At 35.4% G+C, this 23,056-nt stretch overlaps 1 protein-coding gene across 6 annotated transcripts in view; it reads left to right on the top strand.

Annotated features, from left to right (window-relative positions):
• Window positions 1–528: 528 nt before the first annotated feature.
• LOC128559615 (transforming acidic coiled-coil-containing protein 2-like) overlaps window positions 529–23,056 on the top strand; it is a 60,376-nt gene continuing 37,848 nt past the window's right edge. For all 6 annotated transcript variants that reach the window (XM_053551917.1, XM_053551916.1, XM_053551915.1 and 3 more), the window contains exons 1-6: window positions 529–617; window positions 1,123–2,172; window positions 3,143–3,230; window positions 3,916–4,171; window positions 4,596–4,648; window positions 6,565–6,619. In XM_053551917.1, coding sequence (XP_053407892.1) covers window positions 1,214–2,172; window positions 3,143–3,230; window positions 3,916–4,171; window positions 4,596–4,648; window positions 6,565–6,619 — 1,411 coding nt within the window. In that variant the 5' untranslated portion in view covers window positions 529–617; window positions 1,123–1,213. The remainder of the gene's footprint in view (window positions 618–1,122; window positions 2,173–3,142; window positions 3,231–3,915; window positions 4,172–4,595; window positions 4,649–6,564; window positions 6,620–23,056) is intronic.

Here is a 23,056-nt window from a genome sequence, read left to right as displayed (position 1 = left end):
AGTAAAGTTCTCTAAAACCGTGACAACTGATTCATATGGAGAAGTTTGCATTTTCTGTACTGGTATAGAAATCAAGGAAGATTGATTAGGTTACTGCCCGTCTTAACATAGTCCAAATAATAGTTTCGGGACAGCGTGATAACATTTGACTGCCGCCGTCTTCGTCACTAGAGGGATGACAACTGTAAAATATCAGATCATAAAATAAGTCAAAGATGTTTAATTTATTAAAGCAAGTAAGTCTGGCCAGTATATTATGACTTTTTTTGGATTTTTTTAATGTCTTCGTTTTCCTAACAGTATTTAAAATGCAGATACGGGTAAGGCTTAGAGGGATGACAACTATAAAATATCAGATCATAAAACAAGTCATCACGATAAGCCAAATGAGTAAGGCTACTGCTAATTATACCCGAAAGCCCGAAAGGGGCGTCAAGCGGTATAGATAGATAGATACATACATATCTACATATATACATACGCTCCTGGGAGTGATTTTGTTACTTTGTGCTCCTTTCGGTTCTTTAGGTTACTTCTCTTCTGCTCTTTAGTTTTCAAGTTAAAAACTGTCAAAAAGTAATTTTTTTACTTCAAAAGTTTTAAAGTTTGTTTTTCAGGTAAATATTGTAATTCCTGGTGATGTTTGTGATCAGAATATGCCTTAATACACATTTAATTGCGATTATGTTGTTCAGCTTTTTAAAAATTATTCTGAGAGAAGTGTAATTAACTTTTTGATGTTATTACGTTACCATACCTCACCCTAAATTTTTGACAGTTTGAGTCATGTATAGGCGTGCATATACTAAATCATATTCTTTATTTAGTTTTCATCTAAGAAAGTAGACTATCATAATTTGTGGTCAAGTCCATTTAACAAACACACTGGTGTCAGCTCCGTCCACTCCAGCTGCCGGCTATCCCAACTCCGACCCACCAACACAATACCCCCTTCCTGCATACACATACACAATAAAGCTACCTTTAAAACAAGCAAGGTTGAGGTGTTTTTCAGTTAATCAGTTACTTTTGATCCTTATTTTTATTTAGAATTTTCATGTTAAGTTTTTATTTCATTTTGTTTCATATAAATTATAATAATGTCATGTATTTATATTTTAGAAAAAGGTGCCTTAGAGATACCATGTTATAAACTGCAGTGGTTTAAACTTAATTCTGGTGCTGCATACTCAAAGTAAAAAAAACAAAAACAATGGATGATGCAGGGGACCGCCCTGCCTCCCCTCCTCTTCCTCGAGGTTCTTACAATATCAACTTTGATGAACTTGATGATTCTATTGACCCTTTTAAGCCTAGAGGTGGACTCGGTAACTCTCCTTGCAAAGAAATCAGTAACCCCTTTCAGACGAAGAACAAAATGGCTTCTTCACCACCCAAACAGGATTTAGCTGAACCGGTATTAGAAAACCATAACATTGAGCCTCAAGATACAGTGGGAGATGAAATTGCAGATGTTTCTGAAGTAAAAGAAGATGAAGTAGAAAGTATTGTTACTAAATCGCCTGCAATAGATATAAAGAAATTTGGTAAAAGTAAAAAGAAAGTGAAAAAGAAGCAAGTTAGTAAAGGTGATGTGTCTTCAGCAGAAAATATAGACTTAAATGATGAAAATCCTTTTGCAACAAAAACAAAATTAGGACAGTCTCCTCCACCAGATGAGGACCCATTTCAAACTAAAAATAAGTTAGGCAGTTCACCCCCAAATGACACTAATTTTGCAATGGAAGAAAACCCATTTCAAACTCAAAGTAAATTAGGCAGTTCACCCCCAAATGACAGTAATTTTGCACTGGAAGAAAACCCTTTTCAAACTAAAAATAAGTTAGGCAGTTCACCCCCAAATGATAGTAACTTTGGAATGGAAGAAAACCCGTTTCAGACTAAAACTAAACTTGGTGCTTCCCCACCAAAAGATAATGATTACACCCCAGAAACTGATGTTGATAGTGGTGCAAGAACTGCTAATGAAGATGTACAAAATGAAAGTGTCGAATCATTTAAAACTGCAGAAGAATCTCCCGAGAAAAGTAGCAAAGGTTTGAAGACGAGAGCAAAGTCACAAACACCTCCAGCAGTAAAACCTGATATCAATGCTGCTCAGGAAGATGTGGATCAGGATGGTGGATCAGAACCATCAAAGCCAAAACCTGAGTAAGTTCTCATAGAAATAGTACTAGTAATATTATTCTTTAAGATGTTCCATCTTTGTCTTTAAGACTTATAGTTATAGGTCCAAATTGTTTAGAATATTGCATAAAAAATTTGGTAAGATATTAAAAGTTCTCGGGTGAATTTTTATCTGCTGTGAAATCATTAGTACATGTATTTGTGGGTGGACTATTTTTCATGGATTTCGTAATTGTTTTAATCCACTGCTTTAAATCCCAATAAAAAATATTCCCTATTGTTTTTTCTGCAGAAATTGAAATCGATGAATTCATATTCCTGCATTTTAAAAAAAACAACATGAAATTTCATGCCCAGCAGCGTGCACAAAACTGAACAATATCACAGTATACATATTTGCTTTGTAGTACAGCTTGAAAGTTTTATGAAATGTTCTATGTTTTAATGTCTAGACTAATTTAGAACTGTTGCGATTAGATTTCAAAGGTATTGATAACATATTGCTGTTCTTGACATTAAGTCTACAAAATTTTTTTTGTGAGAATGGTTTAAAAAAAATAAAATGCACATTTTCTGATTCATGAGTTCTTGTATTAAAATCTAGATTACAAGAAGCCTGGCCAGTTAGTTAAGTAGGTTAAAGATTTTGAACTGAGAGGTTGCATATTCAGTCCCCAAGTGAAGCAGACTTTCTTCATGACTACTTAACACAATGTGTCCTTTTTTCCAACAACCTCTTTTTCCAGTGGAAAGTTGATAGTTACTTGCAGAGAACATGTCAGTACTGGATAGAATATAGAGATTTCTTAGGATTTACAAGCGGCTGAAGCATTAAAAAAAACCCTGCCATACCATACCTGAAATACTGTAAGTCTGTTGAAAGACGGTGTTAAGTCAAAAACAAATAAATGGATCACAATGAGTTTTCCTTTTTTGTAGAGGTACTAAGAATAGAAGGATTTTCGGTTGTAAAATTTCTTTGTTTTTATTTCAGGAAGAAAACTGCTAGTCCGAAGAAAACTGGAATAAAGAAGCCAAAAGCAAGGTCAAAGTTCAAACGTCCTCCAAACTTTGGTGTACAGGTAATTGAATGCTTGTAGATCTTGTCATGAAACTTTGCAGTTTTGTAATGTAGATTTATATTAAGCTTGACAAGTCAAAGAACAAGGAGGGCTATTACATTTGCCCTGGCATCAGCCCTGGCATTGATTAAAGTTTTTTATGAAGTCCAATATCTTCTTCATTACTTGAGGTATTCAATTGAAAATTGCTGTACTTGCTCATAGTGACAGTATAAATTAGTGTGACAAGTTAATATGTAACTCTTTCTGCAGTATTTCCAGAATTATAGAGATATGTGGGAAAGTTGTCAGTTACTTGTAGAAAAGAAGGTAGTGCTGGTCAGAAATACCAGCATAACTGATCTTGTACTTTATAAGCCATGATTATATAATTTACAAATTGATGAATGATGATAATAAATTTTAAAAGTAGAATCCAGTCTGGAGTGGAGGTACTGAACTAAGCCAGTGCTAGTACAAAGTTCAAGTGTATTACAGCTTGTTACAGAGTACAGACTGAAAATATTTCAGCCCTGACCAGGAATCGAACATGGGGCCTCTCAAACATAAGGCAGACACTCTACCGCATCACTATAAAAGCTAGCTCAATAACAAGGAAGTTTATGTGCACCCTTATACTTTATCCTACTACACAACATGGTGCTTCTGTCTAATTATTAGACTAATTTTACAGTATTCATTTCAGGATTCAGAAGATGTTGTGATATTTGCCCCACCCCCTTCACAAAGTGCCAATAACAATACTGCCTCAGAGGAAACACCTGCTGATGTTGAGGAACCCGGTGATAGACAGCTGCATAATGAGATTAATGACTCTGTGACCAATCAGATGACAGCGTCAGAAGTTCTGGGCGGAGTTGAAATGATTGACAGTGTTCATGATTTTGGTGCTTGTGAAATGCCGATGGAAAGTAACGAGGATTTTGTACCTGCATCTGAAGGTATGCAGTATATGAGTGACCAGTATTGTACCTGGTGAATTTTGTCACATAAGTTTTTTGTATGTGTTTGTATAAGATTGTAATTTTTTTATGATTTATCTATGTATTTCCCAAAAAGACCCTGGAGATTCTGGTTTTAACCATGATTTTTTGCAAATTGTTTACCCCAGTAAAAAAAACACAAGTTGCAAAATGTTGAAAGAGTTAAATAAAGAAAAAAGTAGAAAACATCAATTTTCTGTGTATTTATGAAGTACCTAGCATTACTATACTAGCCCATACATATTTCAGTAAAAATTGTTCAGCATGGGTATATCCTTTAAAAGGTTACTTAATATTATTTAAAACAAAATCACAAGTTTTAAGACAGGTTACTTTACCAAACTGAGAATTATGAGGATGTATGTTTGTGCTTTACTTTCAGCATTTAATGAAGATGAAGCTTGGGACATGATGGAAAGAATGAAACATGAAAATGTAAGTTACAAGCTAGTTCTGTTCTTACTAGGGATGGGAAAGAATACTGAAATCAATATTTGAATATTCGGTTTGCCATATTCGAATATTCGGCTTGTTTTAATTGAAGTTTTAAATTCATATTAAAGTGATTGGCATATACACAATACAGTCCGTTCTTTAACACGTGAATCATCGTACATAATAAGGCCTAAAATGTTTGTATCGGGTAGCCCGACCCTAGCTAGTCAAACCGGCCGACCCTAGCGTTTTATTTCACGATTCTGTCAGTATAATCATGAACATATTTAACTAATTCAGTGTTTTAGCTTCAAAATGATACAAAAAAAAAAACACTTTCAAATCGATTATAATTCAGACCGCCGCAACATAATCTAATAATAACAGGACGTCCAATTTAAGCATGTGTCACGCTGTTGTATTTCCGGCGCCATTTTGAAATTTTCAATCGGCATGTAAAAAGTCGATAAACTTAACGAAGGCAGACTTAAAGGCGTACACTAGAATTCCCTGTATATGAGATGGGCGAAAATTTTCCCAATAACAGAATTTCTTTAAACTTTGGATATTGAAGGACAATCATCTAAGAAACAAAAATATGCAATAAAAATCATAGGTCACCGGTATCGAAAAAGAGTTATCTGCCCTTGAAAACGGTATTTCCCCCCAAAATGACGTTTTCAAGGGCAGATAACTCTTTTTCGATACCGGTGACCTATGATTTTTATTGCATATTTTTGTTTCTTAGATGATTGTCCTTCAATATCCAAAGTTTGAAGAAATTCTGTTATTGGGAAAATTTTCGCACCAAATTCTAGCATACGTCCTTAAACATCCTTCAACATGATCTTATGCATCAATCATATATTATTTCTTGATTTTGTTATAAATTACTTCAAAATTTATTTCGAATACGCCTTATTGCCCGGGCGCTGCGGATGAAAACCAATTCTGCGGATGGTCTGAAATGTCGTACAAAATATTGTAAAAGGATCGCCAATTTCTACAAGTTTTGTATTGTTTTTGAAAAAAGTAATGTTTCTAAAATTTGTTACATAAAACAGGCGCCAATAAAAATGAACAAAAGATAAAAAGGCATCACATTTACGCCTGTAGCAAACTGTTAATCCGTAACAATGGCCCCTGCCAATTATGCATTGCAGTTTTCTTGTTAATTGGACATCTTTTGATACGCAATAAACAAACTCAACAGAACAAATGGTTATATTCTGCAGAATTAGCATGCTTATATTGCCCAAAATCAAAGATACTTATTTTTTAAAAAAATATACACTAATTTACGAATATTCGAATTTCGATTTTCATATTCGAATATTCGGCCGATTTTCAATCATGCTTTAATGAGAAATAGTAGAAGAGTACAACATTTACACAGGTACTTACTGAGTAAGTTTATACTGCAAAATGAGACAAGAGATAAGAGGAGATCACTTTTGAAAGTCTTGTAGCTTACATTTGAAGAAATTATCTCCCTTATACTGTTAAATGAGTGTAAATTGGCTGAATATAAGGTAACTTTTGTAAGTCTTGTATCTTCACATGAAGAAATTACCTCCCTTATACTGTTAAATGAGTGTAAATTGGCTGAATATAAGGTAACTTTTGTAAGTCTTGTATCTTCACATGAAGAGATTACCTCCTTATACTGTTAGGTGGGTGACAGTGAACTCCTTATTTTCTGCAGCATTTATGCATAACTTTCATTACCTCAGCATGGAAATCTCAGCTGTCCTGCTTTATTTCACTTCCACTTGACAATACAATTTCTGTTCAGAAGTTCTCTTATATATACTTATAAATGTACCTGTTGGCAAAATGATTTTGAAAGTTTAAAAATCATGCTGAACTGTCTGTTCGGTATATGTTAGATACAAAATGACAGAATGTTATTTCAGGGTGCTCCAGCGAGAGACTCGTTAGCTCCATTTGATCCTCTGTCAGAACAACCAGGTAAGTTTTCATGTGTATGTGTATATAAGCTATTTATAGTCACCATTAGTTACCCATATGTGTATAGTCAGCATCAGTTACCTGTACGTGTGTAGTCACCAACAGTTACCTGTATGTGTGTAGTCACCATCAGTTACCTGTATGTGTAGTCACAATCAGTTACCTGTATGTGTAGTCACCATCAGTTACCTGTATGTGTGTAGTCACCATCGGTTACCTGTATGTGTAGACACCATCAGTTACCTGTATGTTTAGTCACCATCAGTTACCTGTATGTGTGTAGTCACCATCAGTTACTTGTATGTGTGTAGTCACCATCAGTTACCTGTATGTGTAGACACCATCAGTTACCTGTATGTGTAGTCACCATCAGTTACCTGTATGTGTGTAGTCACCATCAGTTACCTGTATGTGTGTAGTCACCATCAGTTACCTGTATGTGTAGTCACCATTAGTTACCTGTATGTGTAGTCACCATCAGTTACCCATATTAATCTCTCGCCACAAGTGGTGGGGGGTTATAGGAATGGTCTCTGTCCGTCCGTAACATCCGTGTCCGTTCCATATCTCATAAACTCCTTGAAGGATTTTCATGAAACTTGGGTCACCTCATCAAGACAATGTGCAGAACTCACGAGTCAGTCATGCCGGGTCAAGGTCACAACTCTAGGTCAAAGGTTTTAGCCTTCCATTTTATGTCTGCTCTGTAACTTCTTAACCCCTTGAAGGATTTTCATGGAACTTTGATCAAATGATCACCTCATCAAGACGATGTGCAGAACTCATGAGTCAGCCATGTTGGCTCAAGGTCAAGGTCACAACTCGGGGTCAAAGGTTTGAGCCTTCCATTTTGTGTCCGCTCTGTATCTCCTAATCCCCTTGAAGGATTCATATGAAACCTGGGACATAATGACTTTATTATTCATTCGGTTTAACCTTCTTGAGCGAAAGTTGTTGAAAAGTCAAGCTTTGGTGACCTCCGACAGCTCTTGTTTGTAGTGGTGTTGAAACGATATATATACATGCAGGTTGAAAGTTTCATTAAAGTACTATCTGACAACAACAAAAATGAAGCCAGAAGTAGATTTTGCATTTGAAATTTTTAGTTAAAAGTCAGAAATGGAATGTTGATGAATTCAGGAGTTACTTGTACACTGTGAGTACACACTGTACTTACATTCCCCAAGATTCCTACTGATTCTTTGTGAAAGTTTAGAATTACAGATGCAGGATTTTTCTAAAGTTCCATTAGTCTTTTAATTCTAGACAGAAAGCACCTACGTATAGTATTGTTTGAGAGAGTTTTTCAATCAAAAAAGGGGAACTCCATGCTTGTGGTGTAGGTCACCCTGCCTCTGGTATGTAGACATCTAGCTGGTTTGCATATTGTTGGTAGTTTTACCTGTGTGCCCACCTGAGCTTGAAATAATGCCTGGATGGGCACCTTGTGTCTTCCTTCACCATAGCATGAGGAATAATGGCTCAACTAAATATGCAAAAGGTATGTCAGCATTAACTGTACAGTTTAAACATGAGATATAAGTTGAATAGATAAAACATAAGACAAAGGAGCATATTACTTGTTCAGTGAGATCAATTACTGTAGATTGACACAACCGTGAAATTCACAAGAATGGTTCACTTTAGTAATAGTAATATTTATTTCACAGCATTTTTAGCTCCACTTTTATGAGAATAGGGATGCTATTCTACTCGCCCTGGCGTCGGCATTAGCTTTCTTGGTTAGAGTTTTTCGGCAGCCTTTGTTTTTAGCTCACTTGACACAAAGTGACAAGGTGAGCTTTTGTGATCGTGCAGCGTCCGTCGTCCAAGCGTGCGTAAACTTTTGCTTGTGACCACTCTAGAGGTCACATTTTTCATGGGATCTTTATGAAAGTTGGTCAGAATGTTCACCTTGATGATATCTAGGTCAAGTTCCAAACTGGGTCACTCGGGTCAAAAACTAGGTCAGTAGGTCTAAAAATAGAAAAGCCTTGTGACCTCTCTAGAGGCCAAATATTTCACAAGATCTTCATGAAAATTGGTCAGAATGTTCACCTTGATGATATCTAGGTCAAGTTCGAAACTGGGTCATGTGCCATCAAAAACTAGGTCAGTAGGTCAAATAATATAAAAACCTTGTGACCTCTCTAAAGGCCATACTTTTCATGGGATCTTTATGAAAGTTAGTCAGAACGTTCATGTTAATGATATTTAGGTCAAGTTCGAAACTGGGTCACGTGCATTGAAAAACTAGGTCAGTAGGTCTAAAAATAGAAAAACCTTGTGACCTCTCTAGAGGCCATATATTACACAAGATCTTCATGAAAATTGATCAGTATGTTCACCTTGATGATATCTAGGTCAAGTTCTAAACTGGGTTACGTGCGGTCAAAAACTAGGTCAGTAGGTCTAAAAATAGAAAAACCTTGTGACCTCTCTAGAGGCCATGTATTTCATGAGATCTTCATGAAAATTAGTCAGAATGTTCACCTTGATGATATCTAGGTCAAGTTTGAAACTGGGTCGCGTGCCATCAAAAACTAGGTCTGTAGGTCAAATAATAGAAAAACCTTGTGACCTCTCTAAAGGCCATATTTTTCATGGGATCTGTATGAAAGTTGGTCTGAATGTTCATCTTAATGATATCTAGGTCAGGTTCGAAACAGGGTCATGTGCAGTCAAAAACTAGGTCAGTAGGTCTAAAAATAGAAAAATCTTGTGACCTCTCTAGAGGCCATACTTGTGAATGGATCTCCATAAAAATTGGCAGAATGTTCATCTTGATGATATCTAGGTCAGGTTCGAAAGTGGGTCACATGCCTTCAAAAAGTAGGTCAGTAGGTCAAATAATGAAAAAATGTTGTGACCTCGCTAGAGACCATATTTTTCATGGGATCTGTATGAAAGTTGGTCTAAATGTTTATCTTGATGATATATAGGTCAAGTTTGAAACTGGGTCAACTGCGATCAAAAACTAGGTCAGTAGGTCTTGAAATAGAAAAACCTTGTGACCTCTCTAGAGACCATATTTTTCAATGGATCTTCATGAAAATTGGTCAGAATTTTTATCTTGATAATATCTAGGTCAAGTACAAAACTGGGTCACATGAGCTCAAAAACTAGGTCACTATGTTAAATAATAGAAAAACGACGTAATACTCAAAACTGGGTCATGTGGGAAGAGGTGAGCGATTCAGGACCATCATGGTCCTCTTGTTCTTTGTTACTATTGCTTATATCTTACTGTAACTTTACATTAATGTTGTTCAGCATACAAAGTATGTGCAGGGGCTGGGCCCATTATACCCGAGGTCAAGGTCACCAAGGTTTTATACTTGGAATTATTTTCATGTTAATTTTTTTTTCGAAAGCTTCGTTCATAGACATATCTTTGGTACTTTAAAGATAATGACTTGAAATTAAAAGTGTTTCTTTATAATCTTCATCTGCATGTGTGGTTACAATTCCCAAAGCTCTAATTGTATTTTTGACAGAATTATGCTCCTTTCATACTTAAAACTTTTTTGGCAATCTTCGCTTTCTTGATATAACTTTAGTACAATATAAGAGAATGATTTGAAACTTAAAATGTATCTTTATCATCATTATCTGCATGTGTGGTAACAATCCCCATAACTCTGACTTGTATTTTTGACCAAATTATGCTCCTTTCATACTTAAATTTTTTGACAAACTTTGTTTTCTGGACATAAGTTTGGTACTATATAAGATGATGACTTGAAACTCAAAATATATCTTTACATCATCATTAGTACCCCTTCCATACTTGATCTTTAACCCCTCTGAGTAGTAGGGTCTTTTTATATCTTGGTGTATTTTCCTTTTAAAGTAGAGGTCTCTTATTGAGAAATAAATTCATTTTACTGTCAAATCTGCAAATAGTGGAGCGCGCTGTCTTATGGACAGCTCTTGTCATAATTATATTTTATAAACAACGACTTGAAGTCCATTGGCAATTTTATGTTCTAATAATTTCAGTAATTTTATACATTAAATTGAGTTCTGTCAAGAAAATATTTAATCCTAGAAACATCTCCGTAGTAAAAGTATAAGCTTATTGAATAGCTGGCCAGTCAGAATTCAAAACTATTGCTGAGGTTGAAAATACAGAGGGCCAATAGTTTTGACTGTCGATCATTAGGCTCTTGAATAATGTATTGTTACATAACATCAGAAATTAGTTTTCAGTTTTAGTTTCATGTTTTTTAATTATTAGTTCAATAAACATTTGTTGATTATAGATCTGTCATATAGCAACTACTGTAGACCAGTGATTAATACTTTAATAACAAATAAAAAATTGCTGCAAGATGCAGCAAATAGATGGTCGCACGGCCCAAAACAAGAGCTGTCAAAGGAGACAGCGCGCTCGACTATTTCGATGCTGGGTAGTGAGACTGGGCACATCTGAGGAAACTAGAACTGTCACTGGAGTGTTTAATGACTCCAACTGTGGATGAAGATATTGCACAATAGTCTATGTCAAAAATATCAACTTATAGTAATTAGAGAGGTTAAGATAAAATGTATCAAAACACTATATAAGCATATCCTAAGCAAAAAGGGGCATAATTCATTAAATATAGGTGCATATATATGCACCTTATGTCATATGGTGTGGGTGATGATGTTGAGCAACTATTTTAAGTTTGAATCAAATCCATTCAGTAATAACAGAGGTAGAGTGAAAGTGCATCAAAACTTTAACCTAAGATTCTAAGTAAAAAAAGGGAATAATTAATGAAAAATTGGTGCCAGAGTTATGCACCTTGCATCATATGGTGTGGGTGATGATGTTGAACAACTATTTTAAGTTTGAATCAAATCCATTCAGTAATAACAGAGACAGAGTGAAAGTGCATCAAAACTTTAACCTAAACTTCTAAGTAAAAAGGGGAAATAATCCATGAAAAATTGGTCCCAGAGTTATGCACCTTGTATCATATGATAAGGGTAATGATGTTGAACAATTGTTTAAGTTTGAATCAGATCCATTCAGTAATAACTGAGATAGAGTGAAAGTGCATAAAACTTTAATCTGAAATTCTAAGTAAAAAAGGAATAATTCATGAAAAATTGTGCCAGAGTTATGCATCTTGTGGGTGATGATGCTGAACAACTATTTTAAGTTTGAAACAAATCCATTCAGTAATAACAGAGGTAGAGTGAAAGTGCACCAAAACTTTAACCTGAAATTCTAAGTAAAAAGGGGGAATAATTCATGAAAAAATGGTGCCAGAGTTATGCACCTTCTGTCATGTGATGTGGGTGGTGATGTTGAACAACTATTTTAAGTTCGAATCAAATCCATTCAGTAATAACAGAGATAGAGTGAATGTGCATCAAAACTTTAACCTGAAAATCTAAGTGAAAAGGTGGGATAATTCATGAAATATTGGTGCCAGAGTTATGGCCCTTATGTCAGATGATGTGGATGATGATGAGGAATAAGTATTTCAAGTTTGAATCCAATCCATCAAGTAATACTGTAATTACAGAGATAAGTTGAAACAAGAGCTCGTCGAACACGAAATGCACCCCCTTGATGCATTCAGTAATTGCACAAGGAACAGAAATTATATGCTCACTGTAAACGAAAGTTCTTTGAAGGCTGAAGCTTGAGAAATGTGAAAGTAGGTCACTAGATCAAAATCAAGGTCAAATTTTATTTCGAAACACAAAACTGTGCACGTGGTCCAAATTTGAAGCCTGTACCTTCAGAAATGTGAAAGTAGGTAACTAGGTCAATCTCAAGATCAAAGTTTATTTCGGTACACAAAACTATGTTTGTGGTTCAAATTTGAAGGCTGTAGCTTGAGAAATATGAAAAAAAGGTCACTAGGTCAAAATCAAGGTCATATTTTATTTCGGAACACAAAACTAAGCATGTGGTCCAAATTTGAAGTCTGTAGCTTCAAAAATATGAAAGTAGGTCACTAGGTCAATAACAAGGTCAAAGTTTGTTTTGGTACACAAGTGGTCCAAATTTGAAGGCTGTAGCTACAGAAATGTGAAAGTAGGTCACTAGGTCAAGATCAAGGTCAACTCATGTCAAGCTTCATCTTGCCACTCAAAACTATACATGTGGTCCAAATTTGACATCAAGATTCGAAGTTTTTTGCCTATACAAGTCTTTATGAACCATGTGACCCCCAGGGCGGGGCCATATTTGACCCTAGAGGGATAATTTGAACAAACTTGGTAGAGAACCACAAGATAATGCTACATTACAAATATCAAAGCCCTAGTCTTTGTGGTTTAGTCAAGAAGATATTCTAAATTTTTCCCTATATCAGTCTATATAAACCATGTGACCCCAGGGGTGGGGTCATATTTGACCCCAGGGGAATAATTTAAACCATCTTAGTAGAGGACCACTAGATGATGTCATATACAAAATATCAAAGCCCTGTGGTTTTGGACAAGAGGTTTTTCAAAGTTTTTTCCTATATAATTCTATATAAATCATGTGACCCCCTGGGTGGGGCCATATTTGACCCCAGGGAAATAATCTTAACAATCTTGGTATAGGACCACTAGATTTTGCTACATACCAAATATCAAAGCCCTGTGGTTTTGGACAAAAAGATCAGAAACCGTTTAACTGTTCCTGGCCAATGTGACCTTGACCTTTGACCTAATGACCTCAAAATCAATAGAGGTCATCTGCTGGACATAACCAACCTCACTATTAATTTTCCTGACATTAGGCCCAAGCGTTCTTGAGTTATTGCCCGGAAACCATTTTACTGTTCCTGGTCACTGTGTCCTTGTCCTTTGACATACTGACCTCAAAATCAATAGGGGTCATCTGCTGGTCATGACCAACCTCCCTATAAACTTTCATGACCCTAGGCTTAAGTGTTCTTGAGTTATCATCCGGAAACTGTTTAACTGTGCAGGGTCACTGTGACCTTGACCTTTAATATACTGACCTCAAAATCAATAGGGGTCAACTGCTGGTCATGACCAACCTCTCTATCAACTTTCATGATCCTTAGCCCAAGTGTTATTGATTTATCATCTGGAAACCGTTTAACTGTTCAGGGTCACTGTGACCTTGACCTTTGACATACAGACCTCAAAATTGATAGGGGTCATCTGCTGGTGATGACCAACCTCCCTATCAACTTTCATAATCCTAGGCCCAAGTGTTCTTGAGTTATCATCTGGAAACGGATTGGTCTACATTCTGACCGACCTACCGAACGACAGACATCTGCAAAACAATATACCCTTCCTTCTTCGAAGGGGGGCATAAAAAGAGAAAGTGTAAAAAACACTTTAACCAAGGTGGGGACGCAGAAAGATGCCGACGCCGACACCGGGGCGTGTAGGATAGCTCTCCTTATACTTCGTATAGTCGAGCTAAAAACAAAGTGTTCGACCCATATTCAAACTTGACCTACATTTTATCAAGGCAGTAATTCTGACCAAATTTCATGAAGATCAATTGAAAAATACTGTCTCTATTGCATACACAAGGTTTTTCTTTGATTTGACCTATGACCTACATTTTGGCCCCGGATGACCCATATTCAAACTCGACCTAGATTTCATCAATGCAATCATTCTGACATAATTTTATGAAGATCAATTGAAAAATACAGCCTCTATTGCATACACAAGGCTTTTCTTTGATTTGACATAGTGTCCTAGTTTTTGACCCCAGAAAAACCATTTTCGAACTTTGCCTAGATTTCATCAAGATAATCATTCTGACAAAATTTCATGAAGAACAGTTGAAAAATAAAGCCTCTATTGCATACACAAGCTAAATGTTGACAGACGACAGACACCGGACATCGAGTGATCACAAGAGCTAAAAAAAAAACCAAAGAGTAGTAGTAAACAAAATAGTGGGGAATAAATTTATTTCAAGGTAAATACAGTATTACAGCAGTATAAGTAAATAAAATGCATTTTTATATTTTACCTGTAGATCTTCTATAAAAAAAAACTGGAAAAAGTTAACTTCACAACGCAACAGTTTGCACAGCCAGACCCGGATTTGAACCTGGAACCTCCCCAAAACACAAATTACCATACGTAATTTCCTCAGTTTTGGGTTGCTCTGCCAATTGAGCTATCTGACCAGTGGAACTGCAATATCCTAGCAATATCACTTAAGATAAATGTTCGATTTGCGGTTTTTAAAGCTGAAAGGGAGCATGAAAATGTGAAACAAGAGCTGTCTGATGACAGCGCGCTCGACTATTCGAAGAATTGATTGAAGAATGGGGTCAAGGTACGAAAAACTTAACCAAGATTTCTAAGTCGAAAGGGGCCATAATTCAGCCAAAATCCCTGATGGAGTTATGTATTCTTGCCTATAACTGGCCATGGTGATGGTAAACAAGTGTTGAAAGTTTCAAAGCTTTATCTTAAAAGACTTTGTCAAAATATGAACTGTTACGTAAAACTTAACCATGATTTCTAAGGTCAAAAGGGGCCATAATTCAGCCAAAATCCTTGATGGAGTTATGTGCTCTTGCCTACAACTGGCCATGATGATGGTAAACAAGTGTTGAAAGTTTCAAAGCTTTATCTCGAAAGACTTTGTCAAAATGTGGACTGGTACGAAAAACTTAACCAAGGTGTGACGCCGACGCCGTGGTGAGTAGGATAGCTCTACTTATTCTTCGAATAGTCGAGCAAAAAATGGTATTAATGGGGATATTAGTAATCATTCAAGTTTTCTACCAAGTCAACTCTGTATATAAGCTGATTTACCACCTTTTTTTCTATTGAGCCTGCTGAAATTCTCTCAAAAATATTAATTAAAATCCTCTTTTAATATTTAAAACAAGCATTGCCACAAATAAATACAAATTAGGTTAGAAAAAAAGTTTGGTTACAGTATCCCTACATACCCTTAATTCCGGACCCTAATTCTTTTTCATTGCCTCGGAGAAGTTTTTTTTTAATTTAATGTTTTAACAAAAAGTTGAAAAACTGCACTTTTTTAGCTCACCTGTCACAAAGTGACAAGGTGAGCTTTTGTGAACGCGCGGCCTCCGGCGTCCGTCCATCCGTGCGTCCGTCCGTCCGTCCGTAAACTTTTGCTTGTGACCACTCTAGAGGTCACATTTTTTGTGGGATCTTTATGAAAGTTGGTCTGAATGTTCATCTTGATGATATCTAGGTCAAGTTCGAAACTGGGTCACGTGCCATCAAAAACTAGGTCAGTAGGTCTAAAAATAGAAAAACCTTGTGACCTCTCTAGAGGCCATATATTTCACAAGATCTTCATGAAAATTGGTCAGAATGTTCACCTTGATGATATCTAGGTCAAGTTCGAAACTGGGTTACGTGCCATCAAAAACTAGGTCAGTAGGTCTAAAAATAGAAAAACCTTGTGAGCTCCCTAGAGGCCATATATTTCACAAGATCTTCATGAAAATTGGTCGGAATGTTCATCTTGATGATATCTAGGTCAAGTTCGAAACTGGGTCACGTGCCTTCAAAAACTAGGTCAGTAGGTCTAAAATAGAAAAACCATGTGACCTCTCTAGAGGCCATATATTTCACAAGATCTTCATGAAAATTGGTCAGAATGTTCGCCTTGATGATAACTAGGTCAAGTTCGAAACTGGGTCACGTGCTGTCAAAAACTAGGTCAGTAGGTCAAATAAAAGAAAAACCTTGTGACCTCTCTAGAGGCCATATTTTTCATGAGATCTGTATGAAAGTTGGTCTGAATGTCCATTTTGATGTTATCTAGGTTAAGTTCGAAAGTGGGTCACGTGCCGTCAAAAACTAGGTCAGTAGATCAGATAATAGAAAAACCTTGTGACCTCTCTAAAGGCCATATTTTTCATGGGATCTGTATGAAAGTTGGTCTGAATATTCATCTTGATGATATCTAGGTCAAGTTCGAAACAGGGTCATGTGTGGTCAAAAACTAGGTCAGTAGGCGGAAAATAGAAAAGCCTTGTGACCCCACTAGAGGCCATACTTGTGAATGGATCTCCATGATAATTGGTCAGAATGTTCAACTTGATGATATCTAGGTCAAGTTTGAAATTGGGTCACATGCCTTAAAAAACTAGGTCAGTAGGTCAAATAATAAAAAAACCTTGTGATACTTTTCATGGGATCTGTATGAAAGTTGGCCTGAATGTTCATCTTGATGATATCTAGGTCAAGTTCGAAACTGGGTCAACTGCAGTCAAAAACTAGGTCAGTATGTCTAAAATTAGAAAAATCTTTTGACCTCTGTAGAGGCCATATTTTTCAATGGATCTTCATGAAAATTGATCTGAATGTTCATCTTGGTGATATCTAGGTCAGTTTCGAAACTGGGTCACGTGCAATCAAAAACTAGGCCACTAGGTATAAAAATAGAAAAACATTGTGACCTCTCTAGAGACCATATTTTTCAATGGATCTTCATGAAAATTGGTCAGAATTTTTATCTTGATAATATCTAGGTCAAGTTCAAAACTGGGTCACATGAGCTCAAAAACTAGGTCACTTTGTCAAATAATAGAAAAAACGACATCATACTCAAAACTAGGTCATGTGGGAAGAGGTGAGCGATTCAGGACCATCATGGTCCTCTTGTATGTTTTAAACATAGTCAGTGATGTTAAAAATCAACTTACTCAAGGAAAAATCAGCAGGGTCTCAGGGTGTAACGATACATCGGAATTCATTTTATCATGATACATCAGTTTGGCGATACGCGTATCGAATCATAGGTCTGTTTCACAATACAGAAACGATAAGTGAAAACTAGAAATATTGCATGATATCTTACATACAATCAGTGTTAAAGATAGTAACTAAAGAAATGTATCATTCCAAGAGTAGAGACATTGATTAATTTTTATTTTGTCGCATAAATGCTTACTTCAGATACTCAATTCATATCGCGATATGTACCGTATCGTTGCATCTGTATCACGATACATATTGTATCGTGAGACTAGCATATTGTTACACCCCTAGCAGGGGCCCAGTAGCCCATGGTTCCTAGATTTTGGGCTGGGACCCTAAATTGTTGGAGAAAATGCCCATATACCTAATGTTAAACATTTATTTTTGACAGTCTTGGCCCCTAAATAAAAATAGCTAGTTTATATCCCTGTTACTGGAGCTCTAAAGGAATAACTCCCTTATTCGTATTTTTGTACACAAAAATAGTTTCCGAAAGGTCCCACTTGATAATAAAATCCAGAATTTTTTTTTATTAAATTACTGACCAGCTACCTACCTATTTTTCTTTAGCATGTTACTGGAAATATTTTTTTGGCCTTACAGTACATGTATACCTAAATTGTAGTCATACAGGGTATCTTAAATACTACATTTTATATGATTTTTAAGACAGGAAAGTGTGCAGATTGGAAATTATATAGTAGTCGCAACTTGACCGCGATGGTTGACCTTAGGCTGATTATTCATATCGATTATTTCATTATAGAAATCAAGGTTGCTTAGGGTAACCTTGTATATTTATATGGAATTAGTTTGTATACATTGCAGTATCAAAGTATATATACTTAATTTGATCAGTTAAAACTTTCCAATACACTAATTTATATTTACACAAATTTATATTTCCTTTTTCTTGTGCAGCTCGTGTTTTACGTACACTCCTTTTCAATAATAGGTTGTGCCTCATTATGTATTATAATGCAAAGGTCAACCATCGGGGTCAAGTTGCGTCCACTATACCTACACTGTTTTTCAAAGAGAAAGCAGTTGCGTCCACTATACCTACACTGTTTTTCAAAGTGAAAGCACCTAAGTTGTTTTTCAAAGTGAAAGCACCTAAGTATATTTGAATGGGACTAAAATTACATTTTCATTTTTCATCGAGTGGGTGCGTTATCTCCCTATAAATCCATATCTACATTTACTGAAATACTCCCAACATTCAACAATTAATTTCTGATCATAACTGGGAGGTCAGGGCAGTTGTTAAAAACTAGGGATATCTTCAAATAAATGTAGCACAAAATATGCAATTATAGCTGCTGTCACTCATGCAGAAAAACCTGAAAAATGTGTTTGTGTCATAATCTAGGGCCTATATAAATCTTTATCACTTTAATTTTATGTCAAAAGCATTGATTTGTCATTCAATACATTCATACACTTACAAGAGTCCAAAACACAATTTTTGTCTTGTAATCAAAACTAGCAGAAAAGTAGTGGTTGTTATTTATCATCAGGAAGTACATGTATGTACCAGAAGACAGCGAGTCAAAATTTTTCACAAGGTCTCAAATCGCCCATTATCTGGACTATCATTGGACCTTATAATAAGACGAAATGCCCCCTTGTGCAGGACATTGGATTATGTTTAACAGTTCGCTTTAATAACTGGAAAAACCTTGAACAGCGCCACCTGCCGAGTGTAACATTTGTACATGTGTAGTAAATTCGCGTCGTAAGTCACATGGTCTATTCTAGGATTTCTTTGTTTTAAAATATATACAGTGCTGTCGGGTAATTTGGCGTACCTAAGACAAACTTTGACGTATAGATTAATCATTTGCATATGCATAAACAATTATTTATCATTTTGTGAAGAATTAACCTTTCTGCTATAACTTGCAACATTTAAAAGAAACTTAACTCCCTCAAACTGGGTCAAATATCATGTTAGTCTGTACAGTACATATATGGACCATCCATGATTTCAAAGATTTTTCTATATATAATTTTACAGAACATACAAAATCCTAGACTTGTTATCTCTTTAGACAAGCTTATTCATCGGATTATTTTGACTACCGGGTATCTATCTCTTCATACTGCCTCGCACCTCTTGTTATCATTAAGTATGTACAAGAAAATTCTCTCTAAGACACCGAGTCAAAAGTTCTGACGCGGTCTCAAATTGATAAATTAAAATGCCTAATTTTTCAGTAACTGTTTCACACATTGGGATATGTTTAATAATTGGAAAAACCTTACACAGCGCCACCTGCCAAAAGTAGCATATGTACATGTATGTGTAGTAAAATCGCGCCAAAAATCACGTGGTCTATTGTTTACACTATTCCGTCTTCAAAAACTTCACATTTATACACATTAAAAAATGATACTTTGACTGCAACTCACCTCTATAAACCTATTAAAATGCGTAACTAAGCAAAAAGTCTTCTAAAGCATGCTATTTATTTATGTTTCCTATTGATAGTGTAAGTAGATCATGACTCGTTAAGAGTTTAGTTTACTGTCAGTATTCTAAAATTTAGATCAACACATGTGAATTGGCACTCAAAATGCATTGTTATCAAAAACAATATTGTTGGTAACAACTTACCTTGTTCTTGACAAAATCCACTACAAAATATTTTAATAAAAGAAAGACGATACACTGACTACAATGTACAGCAAGAATGAATTTGATCAAATCCGATTCAATATAATGCAAATTCTGCAAATACTGCAAAATATAAACCAGAAGGAACAAAATTAAACAATATTAATTCCATTATTGTTGCGATTACACGTTAGAATTTTCACTTTCTGAGTGTCAAACGAAAATTTAACAGAAATATGACTCGAAGGGAAAAAATTGTCAAATCCGAACCCATTGCACATTCTAAAACCACCTCTATATGCCCGGCCCTGATGGGCCGTGCAATTAAGAAATAATTATAGCAAATTATTTTACGACATGTTACCGCCGGAGTGTATAAATAGTGTTAAAACACGGTTTTGCTATAAATTATTTCGATTCTAGTATGCCCTTAATCTAAAACAGTAGATAAAATATAGTAGCACTCTTTCTTTGTCGCAACAAAAACATTGATGTCACCGCACGTTAATGTGACATAATTCTAGATTTTTAACAGAGAAAAGCATATTAGAATAGTCAATATTTATAGGTCTGTCTGTCTCCTTCCAGTGGCCAGACCTGGGATAATGAAATATGTTATTGTAATTAACTGTAATTTAATTACATGTCCTAATTAATTGAATGTAATTTGTAATTTGGTGATTTTCACTACATGTAATTTTAATTTGCTTAATTACAAAGTAATTTAGGAATGACATAAATTAACAGTTACATTTCAACATTTAAAGGTATGTCTCCTTCCAGCAGCTTGTTGTGTACTTAATTCAAGATCAGTTAAGAGGCTGTGTTTGTTTGATTGTTAGTCCCGTACAGGTGGAAAACCGGAGGGGTCTATAGGAATGCTGTCCGTCTGTCCACAAATCTGGATCCTGGAATAACTCAAAAAATATTCAAGCTAGATTCAGAAAACTTCTGTGTTCATGCAGAAATCCTTAAATTGTACATAATAATTATTATTACTGCCTGATTTATTATGTCTCCCATTTGTCAAATTTTATGATGTTTTAGCCACTTCTTTTATGTAGTAGGGTGGATTTCCACCAAGCCTTACAGGAGTGATCAGTGCCAAGTCTTATTACACATATTATTGGCTTCCAATTCAGTGAGTTTCAAGGGAGTTATGGCCCTTTATTTATCAAATTTTATAGAACAAAACTGCACCATCTCTAATATATAGACAATGATAACTATAATATTACTATACATTTTTTGTAATCAAATAAAATTAATATGATAAACTGTTTTCTATTTCTCTTTGCTTTGTGTTAATTTCTTATGCTTTCTTCTACAAAGAAACATGATGCTTGGGTAGGGATATGTGTATGGACATTTTATGGTAAGCATCTGAGAATCTTTCTATTTAGAATGTATGTTACGGGATCTGTTGTTTCGATAAGCTTAACCTTTAGCCTGCTTAATTTCTAAAATGACTGGTCCATCTTTCAGTTTGGACAGTACCATTAACTGTTAAAAGGGGAGCTTACTAAAAAGATACTGATTGAATAGCAAACAGTGCAGATCTTGATCAGACTGCATGGATGTGCAGGCTGATCATGATCTACACTGGTCGCAAAGGCAAAATCAGTCGTGTCCAGCATGATAAGGGTTAGACCTCCAGTATATAAAGAACAAGGAATTTGCTTTATATACATATGAATTTTGACTATCCATTCTCATTATAAAGGCTCATTGCATGTTGCTAACTTGCATTGAATTAAAATTATATTATTTTGCAGTCTTTCTCATTTATTAAGGTATAACATTATTTTGTCAGCTTTATACAATTATCCTGCCATCTGACTCATTAAAGAAAAATATTTCTTATTAAAAGAGAGGTAGTCTTCAAGTCTCCACCTGGAATGGCTTGAACAACTTATTTTCAGACAAGTCTGTAACAGGTTTGATATCTACATCCCCAGCGTCAAGTCTAGCAAAACAGTGGCAGAAACAATATCAGTTTAAGAAATTATCCGGAATTTATCTTATCTCTAGTCTGGATATCTGTAGCAACCGGGAGTCAAACCAACATCACTAGCCCTGTGATTTAACCAGTTAACCACTGACCCATTGACTGCACAAGTTTACAACTTCTTGGGGCCTAAGGGTGGCTGTTAATTTAAAGCTAATTATTTGTCATGTATACAAAAATAGAAATGTTTTACCAAAATAACACAAGTTACATAAGTAGGAATTAAATATGTTGTGTTTGACACAAATTAAGTGTATCATCAACTAATAACCAAAAAGGACATCAATAGTTTACCACATCCACCCCTACAGTTATATGAAATTATCTTAAAACTGTATCTCTGATCAATTATTCATATACAGATTCTGTTTAGTTAATTGTATTAATTTATCGGCCGCAGATTTTGTGCGTTTACGTGCAAGAACGTCTAGGTATCTGTTTCATATATAGTAACGCTTGATGCGCAAGCATTGTTTGATCTCGTTTGCAAATCTTTGGACATAATGTTGGGATTTTTAATGTATAATTCTCATTTTTCGAAATCAGGGACTGAGTAAGCCAAGACAAAAGAGGCGTGACTTAAGATGATCATGAATTTGTGAGATTAGGATTTTTTGTTTGTTTGTGATCAGTTTTCTTGTCTGATATCATCTAATCATGTGTTTATTTGTCCTTTAAATTTATTTTGTTATGATAATGGGCATTTAAATCTGCTTTCTTGCATTTTTCGAAATATTGTTGTTAGTTACTGGCTTCTGTATATAACTAGCAACTTTAAAAATATTGTACCTTATTATTATTACGCACTTTAGACTTCACAGTTTGATTAAACAGATGCCGGCGCATATTTGAGGTTGAAATAAAAATCATTTTAGAGAATATAGACAGTTTGTGAGGACATTTTTTGTGGACGATTTGTCTAAGTAACAGAATTTTGGTTAAATGGCATAGTTTTGATAGGAAGTTGTATTTGGACATTGAAATAGTTTATAGGACAGTTTATATAAGAAAGGCCAGTATGTCATTGTACAGTCCATATGCTAATGGCTGGAGTGATTACTGTCGTACACAGCGTCGTGTGTCCTGGACATTCAGTGGATGTGCAGGTGATACATTTTACTGT

This window comes from Mercenaria mercenaria, chromosome 9, assembly GCF_021730395.1.
Source record: "Mercenaria mercenaria strain notata chromosome 9, MADL_Memer_1, whole genome shotgun sequence".
In the NCBI taxonomy this organism is placed as follows: Eukaryota; Metazoa; Mollusca; class Bivalvia; order Venerida; family Veneridae; genus Mercenaria; species Mercenaria mercenaria.
Note: the sequence above shows the minus strand (reverse complement) of the source record. Positions and strands in the feature narration are given on the sequence as shown.